The 20430-nt window shown below is 39.5% G+C and overlaps 1 protein-coding gene across 1 annotated transcript; it reads left to right on the forward strand.

Moving 5' to 3' along the window:
• The first annotated feature begins 3820 nt into the window (after positions 1-3820).
• On the forward strand, positions 3821-19850 carry si:ch211-225h24.2 (uncharacterized protein LOC564539 homolog). Its single transcript, XM_058614403.1, has 4 exons — positions 3821-4226; positions 10628-10684; positions 16208-16323; positions 17517-19850. Exons 1-4 carry the CDS (start codon positions 4140-4142, stop codon positions 17935-17937), a joined length of 681 nt encoding a protein of 226 aa, XP_058470386.1. The 5' UTR covers positions 3821-4139; the 3' UTR covers positions 17938-19850.
• Positions 19851-20430: the final 580 nt, after the last annotated feature.

The raw sequence follows: 20430 nt of genomic DNA on the forward strand, positions 1-20430 counted from the left end.
CCACAGCTTCCCCCCTTCCTCCTACTCTGCTTCTACCTTTGACCTTGAACATTTTCTGGCAAACACTGTTCATCTCACATCTGCAGCATCATAGTAATACACTGGTCAGTGACTTTTCTTCTCTGAAAAACTGACAGGGACATTTTTGAGAGTCAAACTGAGATGGTAAAAAACTGAGCAAAAGAGAAAGATGAACATTTTTGTATTCACCTGACGTTTGTAGCAGGAAGTGAAGGATAAAAGATGATAATGGTGTTTGTAGATGTTAGGGGCCACAGTATAATTACTGTATAATGCTCTACATTCATATTGTTCTGCAAGAATCTTCTGTAACTTTCTTGCTTGGTTGTGTGGATGTGCTGACATTAAACGTATACCATCATGTGGAGAATCTCTAAGTACCGTCAGAGTTTTCCTGTGAACAAAATAAAGCTTTAATCTCTGTTCTTATCTGACAAGTTTGGATGTGGACCCGTGGGTTTGTGCAGGGGAACACTGTGACCTGTGAATTTCATTAGATCGTTTGAGATTAATGGTTAATCTCAGCCGGTTCTTTCCCTTTGCAACATCACAATGACAGGCTCTCTGTCAGGAGCAAGGAAATGTTTCATGGCTGGAGTTAAAAATTAATTTACTAATATGCTGCCATGAAAGCTACATTTTTCTTTTTTGTCTTTTCAGGAAGTAATATTAGAAATTCATTAATCCCAGGACAACTTCATTTCTGCCACATGGGGTCAGTAGAAACAAGCTGTAAACATGACATGATATTTCGTCCTTTTTCGAAGCAACAAGTACCACTGTGTCCATACAGTTAATGTAGGGCAACACTGTCATGTATTTGGAGCTCTTTTTTTAGTTTGATTGATTTCCAGAGGACCATATTAAATATTGATCTTACCTGCAGCCGTAATCACACCAGTTATGACTGTAATTCAACATTAAACAACAATAAAATGCTGCCTTGACTCATTGTCAATTAAAAAAACGATGATCATTGGTGCTTTATATTCCTTTATTGTCACTCTACAAGTACCATGAGATGTCATTTGGAACAATCACCATCAGCAGATGCTCAGTTTAAGTACAAGATAAAAACAATATAACTGTAGTAAATACAATAAATACAACAATAAATAGATATAACAATAAGAATAATAATTATAGTGGCATTGTGTTATTGCACAGGTGAATAATCCCAGTTACAGCAGTTATGACGGTTTAATTATCTTGGTGAAGCTCGGTAAAGCAGTGCGGAAAGAAGTTAAACCACCTGCACAGGTATAAAAACCGTCTGACAGGCTTCAGCCCTCTTGTTCAGAGGTACAAGCTGCACAGCACATCTGTGTCCCAGCGAGACGTTTAAAGCGATGTTGATAATCCCAGCTGTGTCCCCCATGACTGTTTGACCCTGTGTGAGCTGTTGTCTTAAATGATGAGAGCAGCTGACTGACATCCGGGTGACTTATTATGTAGGATTCTTAACAATACACGTGCAATACATGCTGACACACACATCGCCACTTCATCACGATGTGCAGTAATTGTGAAGAAGCACAAACAGCTGCGCACCGACCCTTTAGTGAGGGTTACAGGTTTGTGGCGTAAAGGAGACTGATGGTATCAGGCGCAAATAATTCAAATTTCCCTACTTGTTGGATGGAAATGAAAGGTGTGATGTTAAAGAGTCAGTGACATCAAATGGTGAGACTGCAAACTGTAACAAAAACAAAGGGCTCACCTGCTCACCCGTCTCAAGAACCTGAGGAGTGAGATGAGACTAGATGATTTAAAGAACCTGAAAGAGTGGGATGAGATTATGTGAAACAGAATTTAAATACAGAAGACAGCTCATTCACTACATAACTTCACAGTTTTTTTCACCAGGCTTGATTTCTGTGTCAAATTTGGTGAGTTTTCAAAGCATCCTAAGCCAAATAGTTAGAGAAATCTGTTTAAAAACAACTGTTTCCTTGCACCTTAGATACCAGGCTCCGTTGGCCCTGACTCCCCTGGTGCTCAAGCCCAGAAAAGCCGAGGTTGACGTATAGACACTGGCTTCCTTTGACTGTAAATAACCACTGTAGAGATACTGTGGGAATGCATGTCTCAGAAACGGGTCTGAAATGAGCAGTTGACCCACTGATGACCTTCGGTGTCAATGGTCACTGACCTGCCTGTTGGTGGGTGATGGGACATCCACTAACAACCCACTCATGGCTCGTGTCAGCTGGCACTGATGAAGAGCTGACACCAGTGAAACACAAGAAATCATGAGAACTGCACACACAAACACACACAAAACAACAATACAATCCGAAACAGATTATTCTTGGATGTTGGTTGTGCCATAAAACCAACAACTGTTCCCAATATGGGCCTGACACGCTGCTTTCTTTTTTGATGATGATTGCAGCTGCCATGGTGAAATTATTGCATTGTTAAATCCAGATTTCACAGAGAGAGAGATCAACATTTCATAACACACTGTGCCACTGAAAACACAACAGGCTGATTTTATCCAGTTATCTACACAAAAGATACAAAAACATGTGTGCGTGTCTGGTTTTTCCTCTAAGTATCCGCATCTATAGCTTACTGTATACAATGTAGACATTGAAACGGGGATTTGAGGGTCTTTGAATCAGGTGAGTTGTCTTAACTGGAGCTAAACTGTGACTATTTTAAGAGGCCAGTCCACCAGCATAATATGGTGTTTGTTTCCCCCTGATATCAGAGACAGAGAGGGGGAGGGCCTATCAGTTGACTTTAAATCTTTAGGTACAGGACAAAACAGTATTTTAATCTATACATCAGCTTGTCTGTAGTAAATGTGACATCAGCCACTGGAAGAGATAAGATTAACACACACACACACACACACACACACACACACAAACCCTTCTCTTAAACATTTGACAAGAAAAAACCTGATTCTGTAGATTTATCTCATATTATTTGGTTTATTTTCAGGTTCAGGCCATAAAAATCAAGCCCTTTAACCAGAACAGCACATCTTAGTACTTCCACATATTGTCTGAACCGTGCTGAATTTAAAAATAAATCAAACAGACCAAGCTGCTTGTGTACTTGTACTGGGAGCTCCTACTTGTTATTGTTCTGTACTTCTTAAGCCAAGAATATGTCTCCTAATCTTTTGAGAATGCACAAGTTAAACAACACAAGTGTAGATCATGTAACATTTTTTAATTTTCTGTAACTTTTCAGTTTGTATTTTTCTTTAAATGAACTGCTTGCATACAGTTTTACATTAGTGAAACATTTCTCATTGAAAGCAGCCAATCTATAGTTTAAGGGCTTATTTTGTCACTTTTCAAACAGGTTTACTTTTACTCGAGTACAATTTATAAAGAATATACATTTTTGTTTATACTGGTTGTTTATACAGGTTTTACTATTTGACATAGTCCTATATTTACTATTATATACAGTACAGAATGTTATATTAAAGTAATTTGTGAACAGTATTGTGTACTACTTGAAAGTGAGTGTACAGATACATTTTTTTACGAAATCTGACAACATTTAAACTGAAATATGCACTTTATTATAACAGATGATATGTTTGTCTTCATTAATGAAATATTATAATACAGTACATACTATAGCAGGATAGAACAAACTAGCTTGACACTTAGGCTCTTGTTTTTAATCATTTATTTTACTTATTGGCCACTGACAATGTGAAAATCTTATTTATTTTGTCACAGACGAGAAAGATCCTCGTTGTGCTTCCTCTGCCATGGCAACAAAAAACTCCACGGACTGACTGAGCCGGAGGAGTACTAAAGTGAGGGGGATGTGGGAGGAGCGACGCTGTGGAGTCCAGGTGGTCGAGTCTGTCTGCGTAAAAACGCACCGAACACACGCCGAACACTTACGAAACGCGTAGTGGGACAAGGCGACATTTCAAGAAAAAGTCACAACTCGAAAATTGACTGAGCAGTTTTCAGAAGAAGACTCCTGCATTCAGCCTCAGCGCTGCGTCGCCGCCGCCGCTGCCGCGACCTCTCCAGAGGGAAAAACGGACTGAAAGAAGTGACCCAAGAGTCCGGGCTAAACTTCTGACCGAACTCACTCTCCTTTCTAAGAGAATTGTTTCAGCGAGCAGTGAAGATATGTTTAAGAAAAGCAAGAGTAAAGTGCTGGTGGATTATGCGTCAGAGGAAGACGACATGTCCTGGCACCATCATCACTCCTACAAGGTAACAATGAGACGGATGAGAGGGAAACGGCAACAGAAGCACGGCTATATATAGATATATATAGATATATATATATCTATATATATATATGTGTGTGTTTTTAAGTTTAAAATGATGATACATAACTCAATGAGTTATAACTGAAATGTCATAATGATTCCTGCACCTGTTTTGATTGTTGTTCAGTCATCTATAAAGTACCTAAAAGTGATACTTGAAAAGTATCTTACCAGAAAATGACTTTTTTTTATAATATTACTTAAGTAAAAGTCTTAAAGTATATGACATTAACTGTACGTATGTATCAAAAGTAGTTTTCTGATGTAAAATGTACTTCTACTACTAAGTTTTAGAAGTAAAAGTATATAAAAAAAAGTGAGGATTGAGCCATGGTAGCTCAGTGGTAGGGCGAGTTGTCATTCAACTGGAAGGTTGTGGGTTCAATTCCTGGCCCTGTTAGCCTATTTGTGTCCTTGAGCAAGACCCTTAACCCCATGTTGAAGCGTGTGAATGGGTGAATGACAAAACTATAGTGTAAAGCAGCTCATCAAGACTGTACTTCAGTACAGTAACAAAGTATTTTAACTTCACATGACAACACTGCTGTTGTTACCCTAATAAAGAGCTCATCCTAAAGAGGTTGAGAGAATTAACAGCACAGGAAAACTTTACAACAATTTGTCACTTATTTGAAGACAATAAAACAAAACAAAAAAGCATACAATTCTAAAAAATAATTCATTGAAAGTATTATAACTAAACAAACAATAAACAAACTCTTTCTATTCTTACAGATGTCTAGAGTATATTTTTAGATGATAGTGAAACAGGAAGAGGAGGCCGTTAAACGTCATGTCAACCGAGGAAGAAAGTGACAGGAACGACAAAGTGAAAAGATAAACATTACAAAAACAATATGGTTTTATTTTATTTCATTTTAGAGACTTTGAGTCCAGCTTTGCGCTCCAGGTTTGGCTGTCACCCCCTCGCCTTTGTTTTGTTTGTGTTCGTCTTTTTCTTTGTTTTCACAATAGTTGTCAATCTGTGTCACTTGAAACTTTGGAAGACAGACATCAAAATTCACACACATACACACACACACACACACAGAGTAGAGTATTTGTGAGGTCTCTGTATCAGCACTTTCAAGCAGCTGGGTTCTGTCAAGGTGTTGGGGGTGTCCAACACACACACACACACACACATACAGACACACACTGGTTTGTTCAGATATTCTTCTTAGGACGCTGCATTGACATCCATTCATTTTGGCGCCCTAAACACAGCAAATAGTAATAATTCACACACCGGACACTTGGGCAGTGAATGATGAGGACAGGTGAATTGGCGTTAATTAAGGTGAGAAAGTCAAAGCGTTTGTGACCTTTGACCCATTCTGACTGATACATTATGTGTTTACATATTTTATTTTGTCAGCACTTTCATTTAAGGTTTGCCTTTAATGAAAAACAGTTCATGTGAGATTTGTGCATAAGAAAAAAAAACATTTTACTACTTTTACTAGATTTAAAAGAGTAGATTTTGAAAAAAAAGGTACTTTTTTTTTAACTTAAACTTGAGTACATTGTTAGATCAGTACTTAATAATTATTAGTCGGAGCCCTAGTGTGCAGTTAACTAATATTTAAAAGCCTTTTGTGGCTACATAAGTAGACAATAACACATGCTGCAGTACTTGAATCCATAATAAAATAATGAATCACAAAGAAGAAGTTGTAAAATGTTTCTTACAACATTCACTGGGTGTTTAAATGTGTCCTACATACTGTAATAGGCAAGTGGGAAGATCCTCCCAGCACTTATTCATCTGTTGTTGTGATAACGTCAAAGATCTGTGACCCTCGGCTGGATTTTATTTACTGTTCTTAACTTCCACCCTGGGAACCAGCGTATGTGGTCCTCACCTCTGAAGAGCTGCGCTAGGATCAGTTTCTGACTCTGTTCCCAACTCTGCTCAGCGTGACCGCTTGTGTTGATAGGAGCCGATTTGAGAAAAGAGCAGGGACTTGTCAGAAATCCTGGGAAAGTCTTGGTCCGTCTTAGTTTGCCATCGCAGGAAAGAACATCCAGGGGTCAGGGGTGGGATCATAAAATGTCGTAAACACACTTCACCCAGCAGTGGTACAGGATGAGGCCAGGGTATAAAGTAAGGATATCACAGTCTGGACAGGCAGGCTTTTCCTTCTCCCTATTCATATTGCTTTTCGCTACACTGTCTGGTCTTCCTGATGCAGAGCGATGCAGCATTTTTCATCATCATGGTTTCTCTGATGCATTCAAACAGATTTAGTCTATTTTTTAATGTTGTAGAGACCCTAATGTCATCAGAGCCATCGAGTTATTCATGTTGACCTTTGACCTAGTGTCCCATTACACAACATTTCTGTAATTTTTGCAGAATGGCTACTTAAGAAATAAGTTTGCATTTGGTTTTTGTTTTGCTGTCAAAGCAGTAAAGGACCAGTGTGTCGGATTTAGTGGCCTCTAGGTGTGAAGTTGTATATTGCGGCCACCTGGTTACATTTTGGTTTGCCATCCCAGTGCTTATGAATCTATGGTGACTTTAAAGTGCACATTTTTTGTCCATAGTGGGCTACTGTACAAACAAGGCAGTACAACATGACAGACTCTGTTTATAATATAAGAAAATGCAACAATTCTTAATTTTCTAGTCATTAACACACTATCATAACTGTTTTTCTGTCAAGTTTCTGTTGATAGACGTCCTACACATGCCATACACAGCCACATCTTTCTTATCTTAAGGCCACAACTGTTTTGTTTTGTCTGTCACTTGCACAAAGTAGTAGTCCTGTCTTATAACACTTAATCAAAATGTTATGTAAATCTGTAGTCATAGCAAGAAACTGTATATCTCCTTCTTTTACGTTGTGCTGTACATCAGAGACTAACAGGCAGACACACACACAAGGATAAAAGGTTTTATACATTGACAGATCAGCCGTAAAAAAGGGAGGAGGTAATGCTGAGGTTTTTCCTCCCTCAAAGCTCAAGGAGCGACAGCAGACCCAGTGTCTCACTCTCTCTGATGACGTCCAGCGAGCTGTGTGTCTGTGCAAGTGCCTGTTTGTCCAAGGCTTAAGCAGTAACACGCCTGAATACTGCGGTAATGCCACTGACAGGGTCCACTTTGTGAAGTGGGATCATGGAAAGATACAGATGAAGGTCAGAGCACTTCAGACGGCCTCACGTCTCAGTCGGGACGATCAGACCGGGATCATCTGCTGAGGAGGATCAGGTCAACGTTTCCCCAAAACATTTCACCACTTTTATGTCTATACTCTAAGCTGAGTGTGAAGAGATTAGGTGTAGTCATTACCTTCAGAAAATAGTGCTATTCAGGCCTTAAAACATCTTTTCTAACTATATTTTAGTTTGTACTATCCTGCTATAGTATATACTGTATTATAATATGTCATTAATGAAGGCACACATATAATAAAGTGCATATTTCAGTTTAAATTGTGTCAGATTTCGTAAAAACATTCATCTGTACACTCACTTTCAATCTCCACCCAAACACACCAGAAAACCATTGGTCCTTCTGTACAACGACGTAAACCTCCAGATTTGCAATCAGCAACCAGGGACCTGTTGGATTGTACTAGTTGTGTTTACCCATATATGTACTGTGCTTTATCTTCTGTTTCCCTCTAAAGGATTTACAAAAATAGACATTATGTGTAGACCTGAAACTAGTGACTGAGACCATTACCTCCTCAGCAAAGTGTGTATTATATGTATACAGCAGGTGATAATTCAAGTAAAGAAATGTGACAGCAAAACTAGCAGTTTAGGAGCATTCATTCATTCATGTATTCATTGTCTACCACTTTATCCTCCACATGAGGGTTGCCAGTCCATCACAGGACCAACACACAGAGACGAACAACCATTCACTCTCACATTCACAGCTACAGTCAATTTTTGGGGTTTGGATGATACCACTTTTTTTTGTGTCTTTTGTGATTCAAATCCCATAGTCAATTTAGAGGGTCCATTGAACCTCTGTATGATTTTGGACTGTGGGAGAACCTGGAGAGAACCTACAGGCCCACAGGCAGAACATGCAAACGCCACACAGAAAAGCCCTCGGTCAGATCAAGATCTTATTGGAGTCGGGATAATAGGAGGTGTCTCTCCTTACATCCCCAACATCGGCGTGTGAATGGAGACCAGGATTTGGGTTAAACTAAGCTCACCACCTATCATACTGTGTATCATACTGTCAAGAAGGGTGTTTTATTTCCTAGGCTGACTCTGTGTCTCTCAAGTCAAGTGTTTGTATTATACCAATTCCACACGTCACTTGTTGTGGAGACTGAGACACAGTTGTGTGGGCCTGTTGTTGGTGTGTGAGCGCACTCATTGAAATCGCTGACCATTGGGGCTTTGTTAGATAAATTCACTGCGCGTCTTTATTGCCATAGTAATCTGGCAAGAAGTAATCGACTGGACTTTTTAAAAAAAAGCAACACTGCTAAAATTGACACACCTGCCTCAGAGGAGTAAAGAGAGACAGCAGGCGGTTGTGAGTGTGTGTGTGTGTGTGTGTGAGAGAGAAATTGCTCCCTGAGGGGTGAAAGCAGAACTCTTGCTTTCTCTTGTTAGCAGCATATTTTTCCGAAACACTACACTCTCTCCCCCTGATAAACCCCCCCCCCCCCCTCACCCCTCCGCCAGTTTTTACTCTCTTTTCCAACTTGTTAATGCTTTCATGCTCTCGAACAGTGATCAACAATCACTACAGCATGTGTGCGTGTGGCTTTGATCCGCTCAGGTGGTTGGAGACCCTGTGGACTTTGCACAGACATGTCCATCCGCTATTTCTCCTCTTCCTCCTCCTCCTCTGTCTGTCTCTCTCGTGGAGTTGTAAGATGTTGGAAGTTCATACGGCTTTGATCATTTTACAGGAATTCTGGCTCCACTTCACTAATCTCAGGCTCAGCTGCACGTCTGATGACTTGTCGCTGCCCCTTTTTCTAATGATTTAATTGAGTTTTTTCCATCCTGTGGAGCGAGTCCAAATCAGGTTGCATGATTACCAGCAGACAACAATGGCTGTGAAGATTAAAACAGGAGTCATGTATGTGAGCTATCATTGGCCTATTAATCACATGACATCTGTGGAAATCCAGTGTATGGCCAAAATTAATCTTTGGAAATCTGCACATATGACACCTACTGCACCTTTCTCTTACTTTTTCCCCTTAAAAAGTTTTTTTTGTGGAGTTTTACCTCACTCGATGTGAGGGTCTAAGGACAGAAAGGAATACTTCCCCTATTCTAGTAATACAAAGCTAAATGCAAATCGGTGAAGTATTCCTTCAATTGCTGTACAGACCATAAAGCCCTTCCAGGCAAATTGTGTTAAAAAATGTAATTGAAATGAATTGGAGACGGTGCATGTGTACCTAATCAAAAATCAAGTATTTTTCCTGGTTTGTGTTTAGATAATAGTACAGAATTCATTTAAACGATGCCATATTAGGGGTTATATTCTAAAAAATAACAAACTTGTGACTTGTTTTTCTAATAACTCCTCTAAACAAGGGACAAATGCTGGTGCAGGCGACTGCCTTGAATTAATGTCCCAACTTCCCAAGGTGAACACAGTGAAACAAAGTACACAAAAATAGGAAAAAATAGATATTTGCAAAAAAATGTATCCAAGCAACAAACAAAAACCCAGAGCTGAGCTTGCAAATGCAGGTGCTACTTTCTCGATAACCAACCATACAATCCTCCATGAGGCTCTTATAGCAGCCGCTTTTAAACCCTGTATGTTTTCTTTATTAGTTGCTTTTACTAGCTTTTTTTTTTTTTTTTACTTTTATCACTCACCCTTTTTTGTATTGTTTTATTAGCTGATTTCTGAGCAGGATTGTATTTTAATTCAGGCCCATGAGTCTTTTGAAAGTGAAGCTGAAACTTCATCAACTTCAGTTGTTGACTTTAAGATGTGGAACTTTAAATATCTGTAACTCAAATATTGTGCAAAGGAAATATAGAGGGGGGGAAAAAAGAGCCTGTACTGAAACACAATGGAACCAAAATAACCCAAATATTACTATTAAAGCAACAGGTCAAGGATTTTTCTTCTCTCTCTTTTGTTTGCATGTTTCCCTCTGAGCTTCCACCTCACCCGTCCGTCCCTCCTTCCATCCATCCTTCCATCCATCCATCCAAACATAGTGTGTTTGTGTTAAAGCTCTAAAAAGGTTTCCCTTTTACAGGAAAGCCTGCACACACTCAACACTCACACATCTTTGCTGTGGAGCGCGGATGGTGTGTGTTTGTGTTGGGAGGTTGCTATTTGTGTTAACTCACTGCTTGTGTGTGTGTGTGTGTCTCTCTCAGGACAAAGATATAGAAGGAGAGGAAGAGGAGGAGGAAGCTGTCACTGGTGTATCAAAGGTAAACAGCACAACGTCACAGCTTTTCAGACTTAAACACACACACTCACTCATGTGCTCCCAAACTATACTCACTTTACCACTGACAGTGGTGACTCCCTAAAGATACGCACTCACCCAACACACACTCTTATCTTCTGGCACACTGACCAAACGCTGTGTGCGCACTCACATTATCTGGCTTTTATGACGTCACACTTATTTTTGTGTCAACCTGAACGTTTCGGTCCTCAGAAACCTTTACATATGCTTATGGACGTGTTTCTTCGTGTCACATGATCAGTGTCTCACAGTGCAGATGAGGGGCAGGAGGGTCAGAGGACAGCTGCAGTGTTTATCTATAAACACGTACACCAGCCTCCAGCTATCATCGTCTGCTTTATCCTGAAGCTTATCACTGGAAAATCATTCTGTTTGTTGATATGACTCACACATGTGTGTGTGTGTCCCTGCTGTTTGGTTGATTTGGAGTGAGGACATTTTATTTTTATCCATGATCATTCTCATGTTTTATATTTGTAGTTTTGACCATCATTGCTGTCTGTAGTATCATCATACATATGTATTGCATCGCTATGGGGTAGGAATTAGCATTCAGATGGTTTTCCATATGGTAAACAAAGCACCTTTTGTCCCCCCATGACCCTAATATTAGCTTGGTGATGCATTATCTTTGCCAGGAAAGACTTGGCAAAGCAGTTTTGATAAAATACTGCCTGATAAGAATGTAGCCAAAATAAGAGAGTTCGTTTAAATGAATGTAGAGATAGTGTCATTTTATGTTTCTGATTGATGTCAAACAAAACCTACGTGCATTATAAAGAGGAACAGTTAATAATAATTCTGTATAATTTTCACTTCCTTATAATGGCATTCTGACTTTTCATCTTATTTGATTATTGCTACACACAAAGTACAGAGCACCAGTTTACACACTGTTTAAGCCCAATCAAAGTTAAACATTAGTTTTAAGTGAGTTTGTACTTTCAAGTTTGCCTAAAGGTCTATTGTGTAACATTTAGATGAAATGATTTCTATCTAAAACAGTCGAAAACAATCTAAAAACAATTACACATTTTTATTTGAGTGTACAATTCCCTAAATGTATGAATCGTTTTCATTAATAACCATATATTTAATGAACGAACTAAACACCTATTGAGTTTTAATGAAAACTGAAGGCTCCTACGTACTTGGAAGGGAAGGGTGAGGTGAGAGATATTCAGCTGCAATATGCAACGTCACCAACAGGTGTTGCTAAATCCTACACACTGTGCCTTTAACCTAAAACAGCTCACTGTTGGTTTAAAACTCAACACAGGTAACAAGATCCAAGTAGAGTATCGAAGATAACATCTTATAGGTGCATATAGGGCTGGATAATGAAATGAAATGTTATCAAAATGAATTACCGTTACCATTTTAGATTCAATATTGTCTTTGTGTCACACAAAACTGCACAAATATCACACAGTAATCATTTTAAATATGTTAATGACGATAAATATGTAAAAATTACCATTATCTCTCATATTACTCACAATAGTCGGACGATCCCTGTGAACGTAGCATTTGTTAATAGCAGTTTTATTATTTGGGTAATTTGATCTAAAAGAGCAGCTTGGGAAAAAGATTATGTGCTGCTTGTCGTTGTTCCTGAGAGAAACAATATGTTTTAAGACTTGATCTTTGCTGACAATTAAAGGTGTGGTCACGTCTGAACTCTTCTGAGTGTGAACCTGAAACACTGAACCCCTGCCGCCTTCTTATCGCATGTATAGCCACTGTAGGTTATTTCACGGGGACACATTCCATGGCCTGCTCTGTTTGTGAGGAATTTGGGACAGCCGGGCTGGAGAAGGGAAGGAAATGCAGCATTCCTTCGAGGAGCTGGGCCTTATGGATGTGAACAATGACCGTGGAAGAAAAACAAGTCTGAAAATAGCCACTGCTCTGACACTGTGAAGAGGCTACGGCTCGTCCACTCTTGGTGGTTTCATGCTCGTATTAGTGGACATAGAATGGGGATCGGCTGCAGCTGTAAGAGGCTGATTCACTTTACATATACAACGACTGTTATCAAGCAGTTTATTCAAAGCATTCTTTTATTAAACCCTAAAATATATCAGCATAGCCATAATGTGTCATTTCTAAGCCAGTGGTCACACTGGCGCAGTATAGCTGTCAGGACGGCTCGTTTTTCAATGAAATGACTTATTAGATATTTAATGCAACACACTGTATCTCAACTACAAATTTAACCATGAGTTGTTGTTGAAGGAATAGTTGTGGAGACATTTTGGAGAGTGACACGACTCAGACAATGTGTTTCTCCCCGAAATGTCTGACAATTATGCAAATCGCCTGCCAAAGGAAAACATTCGCTGCTTCCTGTTGCTGAATAATGAGACTTTGCTGCTCTCGCTGGTCTGAGAGGTTGCCATTGAACGTGTTTAAAATGTGTAAATTACTAAGAGTAATGTCTACTTTATTTCTAGAGCGTATTTAAAAACAACCAGGGTTTGACCAAAGTGCTGTACAAAGTAAAAGGCAAAACAACAAGGTATAAGACATAAAAACAATAAAGAATGTGAAAGTTAAAGTGTAAAACAGTTAAACAATCTAGGTGTTATTTAAGTGTCCGGGTTGACCAAGGAGAAGAGGTGGGTCTTTAAATGTGATTTAAATTGCAGATTTAATAGCAATGGCCAGATACAGAAACGGCCCCATGTTTTTAGTCGGGTTTTATAACACATATAAAAGCAACCTGTTGTTAGACCTCAGATAGAACCCAACAATAGAGCTCCTGTTGGGCCAAATTCTTCCATCCATCCATATGTCTGAGCTAAGAGGTGAGGGATTGAAGAGGCATTTTCTTGAGTTGTAAATAGTAGAATTTGTATTCCATGTTTTTGACTAAAGACTAGTAAGGGAAGTAAGTGATATATTTTATTGTAGCTAAGAGTCCAGTGGCAGAGTTTGAGTTGAGCAAAAAAGGCATTTTTTCACTCTGTCCCTTCAACCTTGAACACTCTACAACAGGATCTAAAGTTGTCCGGTTTGATTCCACAGGGAGACTTCAAACGTTCTTTAAGGGCATTTGAAAAAATCTCTGCTCCGCTTGTCACATTGATTTGACTGTATTTCTGTCTGTCCGTGACTAATTGTTGTTTGTTGTTTTGTATGTTTATCTGACACAGGTCTCTCGTGGGAATAAGACCGTGTGCACTTTATTCAAAATCAAAATCAAATGTCTACTATTTATGACTCATACAGTATTTGGAATAAAAAGAAATGCCTCTTTAATCCGTCAGCTCTTAACTCAGACATATGGATGGAAGAATTTGGCCCAACAGGAGATCTATTGTTCTGTCAAGCGTGGACATGAAGGTGAAGCTCCTGCACACAGCCCAGTCTCAATGAGAGCTGCTTGGTTCACCTACTTTCTGGCTAAGGAGAGATTACTGGGCATTGAGCTGTTTTGGATCTCGAAGCGTGCAGGTTAATGCTGAGGTGAATGGTGAATGGGCCATTCAGGCCTCTCTGTATGTGCACACATGCATGTAGCACATAATACCAAGCAGGAATTTAGAAACGCACATAATCTCTCTTTGGCATCTCTGTTTTTCTGAAAGTACAGAAAAAAAAATGTGTTCTGCAGTTTATACCTGATGACGGGATAAAAATGGCTCAGATGAAGTTTTGTGAACGTAATAAAGTCAACAGAAAACTGGCAGCGTTCTTGTCCACAGGCATGTTCGTCGTGATGGGAGGTGAGCAGCGGAGGAGGATTTGTTTTTTTCATTTTATCAGCTCAGTGCCTGTCTCCTCGTGAAATACCACCGTTTGGGGAAGCGAAATTTTAACAAATACGGTAAATGTCAAATAGTTTGGATATGAGACGACGAGGTCATGAGCGAGACCTTGAGAATATTTTCATGTGTGTGATAAATGAAACAAAGAGTTTGTGTATCCTGTGTGCCTATAGGACAAACTGTTATGATCCTGTTCCTGTTTGGTCTGAAAGCGACTACTTTCATGTCCAGCACTGTGTTTACTGAACACAGGTCTTAGAATAGAGCACCTTCACGCTTGGTAAAATATACAGTGGAAACAAAAGGGATGTCTGGGTCAAAGATGTTCATCTAATAAAGCTGATTATCCTGACAATACCTCCATGACTACAGAGCAAAGACAGGAATGGACGTTAAGTAAGAGTTAATGCTTTGACCTTGATTATAAGAATTCTTTTCTGACAGTGAGAGAAACGGAGCCAGAAGTCCGTTTCATAATCACTGTGGAAGGAGATTTGTGCTCACTGGGAGGAGGAGGAATTTTGATGTGATGGGGGAGTCCAGTGGAGTTTTAGAGGGAGTGGAGGGTCTTCCGCTGGAATGTGCCAAACTTTACTGAACAGCCAGTGCCGTTCAAGCCCTCTGTGCAAAGTCACACCTCACGAGAGCTCGATTTAAATTCAATCCACACAGATTATAATGCATTTTAGGTTTTGTTGCATTACCACCATGCTCTGGTGTGTGAGGTCTCAGGATTTCCTGACTGACACAGGAACATCCAATCAAGATATTGCTCAGCACATAACTGCAATACAGAAAAGTATTTTTTTTATATCTTTATATGTTAGGGCTGAATGATTTTGAATACATATATAAGTGCAATTATTTTGTCTGTTGTCTTCGAGACAACTCACTACACAAGTACACTTTACTTTGTATTTCAAGCAACTTTTCTAGTCTTGATGAGCTGCTTTACACTACAGTTTTGCCATTCACACATCTTTCATATTCCCATTCACACGCTGCAACATGGAGTTAAGTATCTTGCTCAAGGACACATACAGGACCAGAGCCAGGAATTGAACCCACAGCCTTCCATTTGAAAGACAACCCATCCCACCACTGAGCTACCATGGCCCAATCCTAACTCTTCACTTTTTTAAATACTTTTACTTCTAAAAATGACCTTTATACTTAAGTACAGCTAATGTCATATACTTAAAGACTTTTACTTAAGTAATATTATAAAAAGTGACTTCGACTTCTACCAAAGTCATTTTCTGGTAAGATACTCCCTGTATTTTTACACAAGTATCTCTTTTAGGCACTGGCTCTACAGAATCAAAATCAAGAAGTGTGGAAGCTGTTCTAGCTGCAAAAGAGGGATCAACTCCATATTAAAGTCCTGTCTATGTATGTGTTATATGTTGGTGTAATGGTCAGGCGTATGAATACTTTTGTCCGTATAGTGTATTTTTTTTTTATCGCACATCTCTTTTATTGCCCATTAACCCATTATCTTCTGGTTGAAAAGCTACCCACTCCACAGCTGCCCCAATAAGGTTTTATGGAGTAACGTTGAGGAAGTTCACATTGGCCTTACAAAACGATTATCTGCAGGGAAAGTTGACATCAAAGATTACAATCAAACATGCACCGGGTGATGTGAGTTATTTCAAGTCTGCTGAAATACAAAGTCCAATTGTCTCTTGTCTGCTGGTTTCTGTCAGGAGGCCAAGGTGAAAAAGATCATGTCCAAGAAGGAGAGGAAGGAAAAGAAGATGCTCTCCTCCAAAGACGACGAGCACTTTCTGTTGACCGGAGTGAAACTGGCAGACCGCAGAGGGTGAGGTTTCACACATAGAATATGTATGGGATTATTATAACTGATGCTTCAATTCCGCTTTATGGTTCGTATTTTGAACATGTATTTATTTATCTGCTCGTAAATCTGCTTAATTGTTTACTGTAGCTGTCAAACAAAACTATAATTAAAAGTATAAAATAGCAGCACTTATACTTCTAAAATTCTCCCAAGTACAGCACTTGAATGTTGATGTGTTCCCAAAGTTTCTCATCCAGTGGACATGTTCAAGGCAATTCAGTCAGAAGCTAAGTGTTTTAACATCCCTTATTATCCCTGAAATTCAAATTAAGCCTCAAAATGTCTGTCTGGACTTTTTTTTTTGCCTATTTTAACCAGAAAAGGGCCAGAGGAAGTCCTGTAAGTGCTTTTTCCCCATTTCTCCAGAACAGCGTTCAATATCTGGCAGCTATTCACAATTTACTGCATGTTAAAATAGTGTCTTAACAAATTTGAACAGTACAAAGCATATTTAAAATAACATTTGTTTGAGTCTTTGTCTCAATGTCCAAAAACAGGCCAAAAAATGGAAACTTATGTACATGCGGTTTTTTTCCAACTCTGATTTGCCGGCTTCCTGCGACAGCGCGAGTGAAATCACCGTAATAGCCACACAATGGCGTCGACTTGCAACTTCTCCGCTTTCAGAAACAGTAGGAATTTACCCAATAGCACAAACTGTCGCGTAATTACGGTAATGCAAACGTGTCGTCTGCGATACGCTCTGTGTTAATCTGCGTGTGTTAAATCTGTGTTAAACTCCTTAAAAGTATTGATGTGAGTGTGATCTGCTAATGAACTGTATGTCAGACCTGCCCCAAGAGTGGTCAAGTGTGCCAAGCACAAACATTTACAAAAACAGGCTGGAAATAATGGAGTCATGTCCAACCACTTGTATTTGTTTATATGAAAGGCAGAGCTGCGTTAGCCTGCAGTTATGAATTCTCAGAGCCCTCAGGGAAGTGGACCCATGTACGAAGAGGCAAACTGAAATGAATCACCATGCTGTGACAAACAAAGGAGACTTCCTATAGAAACTATATGGGGAATGTCCCTCTGGTGTCTGATGCCATCCATCACTCCTGTTTGTAAAAGAACTGCTTAATACCTTTTTAATGTATGCTAAAATGTTTGTGTGGTTGGCAGCAGCTTTATCATTTTCTTTTTCTTTAAAGGTCTCACAAGAAAATCAAAGATGATGAGAAGGATAAGGACAAGAAGGACAAACCAGAGAAGGGCCTCTGTTTCTGGGAGAGCGTCTCCATGACTATGAGGCAGATATCACCCTCCAAAAAACTGGAGAAGATGGAGGGCTGGGAGCCGCCTCAGCTGGACAACTTAAACGAGTCGGTGACCGATGAAGCCCCAGAGGACAAGAGTGCCAAAGAGGACTCACAGGAGTCTCCCCCCGAGTCTTTAGGCCTTCCACTGGAATTGGCCTCCTGGGGAGGACAGGGTGCAGAGGAGGACTCTTCCCGTTACGCGAACCTTTCAGACTCCACTGATTCGGTCACGTGGACGGCCCGCGCCAAAGTCAAGCTGGCCGGCATCAGCAGGATGAGCAGAGGGATCGTGTCGGACATGGCGTTTAAATAGTGGCTGTTTAACGTCTGACGCCCTCTTCCCTCCGCCCTCGTCTGTGCACCATCAGTGACGGGGACGAAAGCCTGAAGCAGACGTCTGCTTGTTTTCATAGTCCAGTTTTTGAAAGCAGTGTTATTGCCAACTCTGATGATGAGCTGCTGTACTGTAGTGACGTTCTGAAACACAAAGGCCCCAAAGTTTGTCCTTGAAGAAAAACATAATGTCAGTTTATAAACTGGCAGGACTGCGGCTTTTCAATCACTGGCCTAATTTGTAAATACAAACAAATGAAAGCCTTAAACTACTGCACCATTTTCACTCTGGTAGCCACTGGTCTGGCTTATATATATATATGTTTGATTGACAATTGATTTTTGTGTACTTTTGTGGCGGTTAGATTATTAATATTAGAGAATATATGAAGAATACATACAAAAAAATCTACTTAACAGGAGAATGGTTTTCAGTTTATATCTATGCAATTACAAACGTCTTAGTTGAAGCCTTAATCTATGCATCGAGAGTGTGATTATGAAAGTCTTCATCATCTGGCATCTGGCATACCAGTGTGTATGAATCAGGGGTTTGCAACACGTGGCTTTTCAGTGCCTCCCTCTACCTTTGAAAAAACAAACACAATGTTTATTTTCATTTAATTGTCATGATTTCTTTCAAAGTGAACACTTTTTTTTTTTTAGAGATAGAGGCGATAAATGAAAGTGGTTTAACGTGCTGTCCACTAAAATATGCGTCACATCCCATGTCTGTGTCCCACGACATATTTAAAACCTCCCAAAACGCGACAAACTTGTCCGGTTTTTGAAATGTGGAGAGCCATTCAAAACAGTCATGTCCACATTAAGAGTCCTGTCCATCCTGTCACATTTTTATTTATTCCAAAGTGGGTTCCTTTTTTATTTTTTTTATTTTCTCCAAACAATGAGGACTCACAAAGTCTGCATGGTTCTGGGTTTTGCTTCAAAGTAGGCCGACGTGTGCCAGTGTATTTTGGTCAAGACGGAAAAACAGTGATGAAACGTCATCAGTTTTATTTTTGTGGTTCTTAAATGTCATAAATGCAACAAACTGTAGTTCTTTTGTATATAGTTATACAACTTTATACATGATGTCATCTTCATTTCATGGGGCAAATAGGTTTTACGGTTCCAGATTGAATTTATTTGGGTGGACAAGGAACAAAAAAACCCCGGCTTTTTTAATACTAAAGGTTGCAGACCCCTGGTATAAAATTGTGTGTGTGTGTGCGTGTGTGTGTGTGTGTGTGTGTGAGGTACAGGAAAAAAATGTCAGAGACACTGTGACAGAGTTGTAGAATTTATGAGTGAATCACTGTTGGGATTGTTGAGATTTGGAGTCGTGCTGTTGTATGAGAAGTATATAGTGGCAACGATCCATGTTTCATGTCACATTAGTTACAATAATTCATCCAAGTACGATATTTTGACCACCCCCGATAATTCCAACTGATTAATCAGTGAACGGCCATCATTTAAGTGCACCTTTATTTACGCTCAACGCACAGTGTACGATCCTGACGCAACAGATACAATAAATATGTTGTTCCACGAAATCACATGAACACACAGTGTCATAGACTTGATACACGTGACGGAATACTTTCTCAAGAAAGCGCCTGTGCAGTGCCTTGTGTCCATAGAATGACGTCACATGTTTGCTGTAAATCTAAATTAGGCTGGATCATCATTTGAGCACAGAGCTGTTGTGTACATACACAGTGCATCACAACGCCTGACCAGGACAGGGAAGTTTGCCTAACGTGTAGCCGTGCACTCTACACTCACGAGTTGGTTACATAATTATCATGAGCTTGACCACCAGGGGGAGCTGCCATGTTACTATGCAGTTGGTTGAGAAAATAAACAGGAGTTCCATTTGCACAATGATTCAAATTTTTTTTTTTTTTTTCAGTGTACACATTTTTGAAAATTCATGCCGTTTGTTTGTTTGTCCCTTCTTTTTTTTTATTACATTTTGCTGAATTTGATTTTAAAGTCTGCAGCCATCGCAGCAGGAATTGGATTCAGATTATATAAGTCCGCTTCAGAGGATTCATCATGCTATTTTGTATTTATTCACTAAAGGGTTGAGTCACATTGTTTCAGAGCAGAATTTTAAATAAAATGTTTCAAAGTTTGGAGTACATACTGTGCTTGACTCCACTGTTACTTTCAAAATCCACACAGAAGAGACACAGTCGTTAAACAGAAGACATTTAGCGGCAGCCAAAATATTACGTTTATGCGATTGTGCTTCAAAATGCTTCTAAAAAACTATGCTACACGCTGCATTTACCTTTGGGAACAAACCATTTGTTAATCTTTCCTTTTGATGTCTCAAGGATTAGAAAAAAACTGGAGCCACAAAAGAACTACAAACAGAAGAACTTTAAAACTTTGCTTTTGCGTTATGTGAACTTTAGACGACATACAGAGCTAAAATATAAAAACAGACGAAGAGCAGAAG

This window comes from Solea solea, chromosome 17 (assembly GCF_958295425.1).
Source record: "Solea solea chromosome 17, fSolSol10.1, whole genome shotgun sequence".
Taxonomy (NCBI): Eukaryota; Metazoa; Chordata; class Actinopteri; order Pleuronectiformes; family Soleidae; genus Solea; species Solea solea.

What these genes read in the sequence shown, in the direction of transcription:
- si:ch211-225h24.2 (XM_058614403.1), top strand. Translation starts at nt 4,140, where the DNA reads ATGTTTAAGAAAAGCAAGAGTAAAGTGCTGGTGGATTATGCGTCAGAG. An exon ending in ACCATCATCACTCCTACAAG is followed by an intron (nt 4,227 to 10,627) that starts GTAACAATGAGA and finishes TGTCTCTCTCAG; the next exon opens with GACAAAGATATAGAAGGAGA. An exon ending in CTGTCACTGGTGTATCAAAG is followed by an intron (nt 10,685 to 16,207) that starts GTAAACAGCACA and finishes GGTTTCTGTCAG; the next exon opens with GAGGCCAAGGTGAAAAAGAT.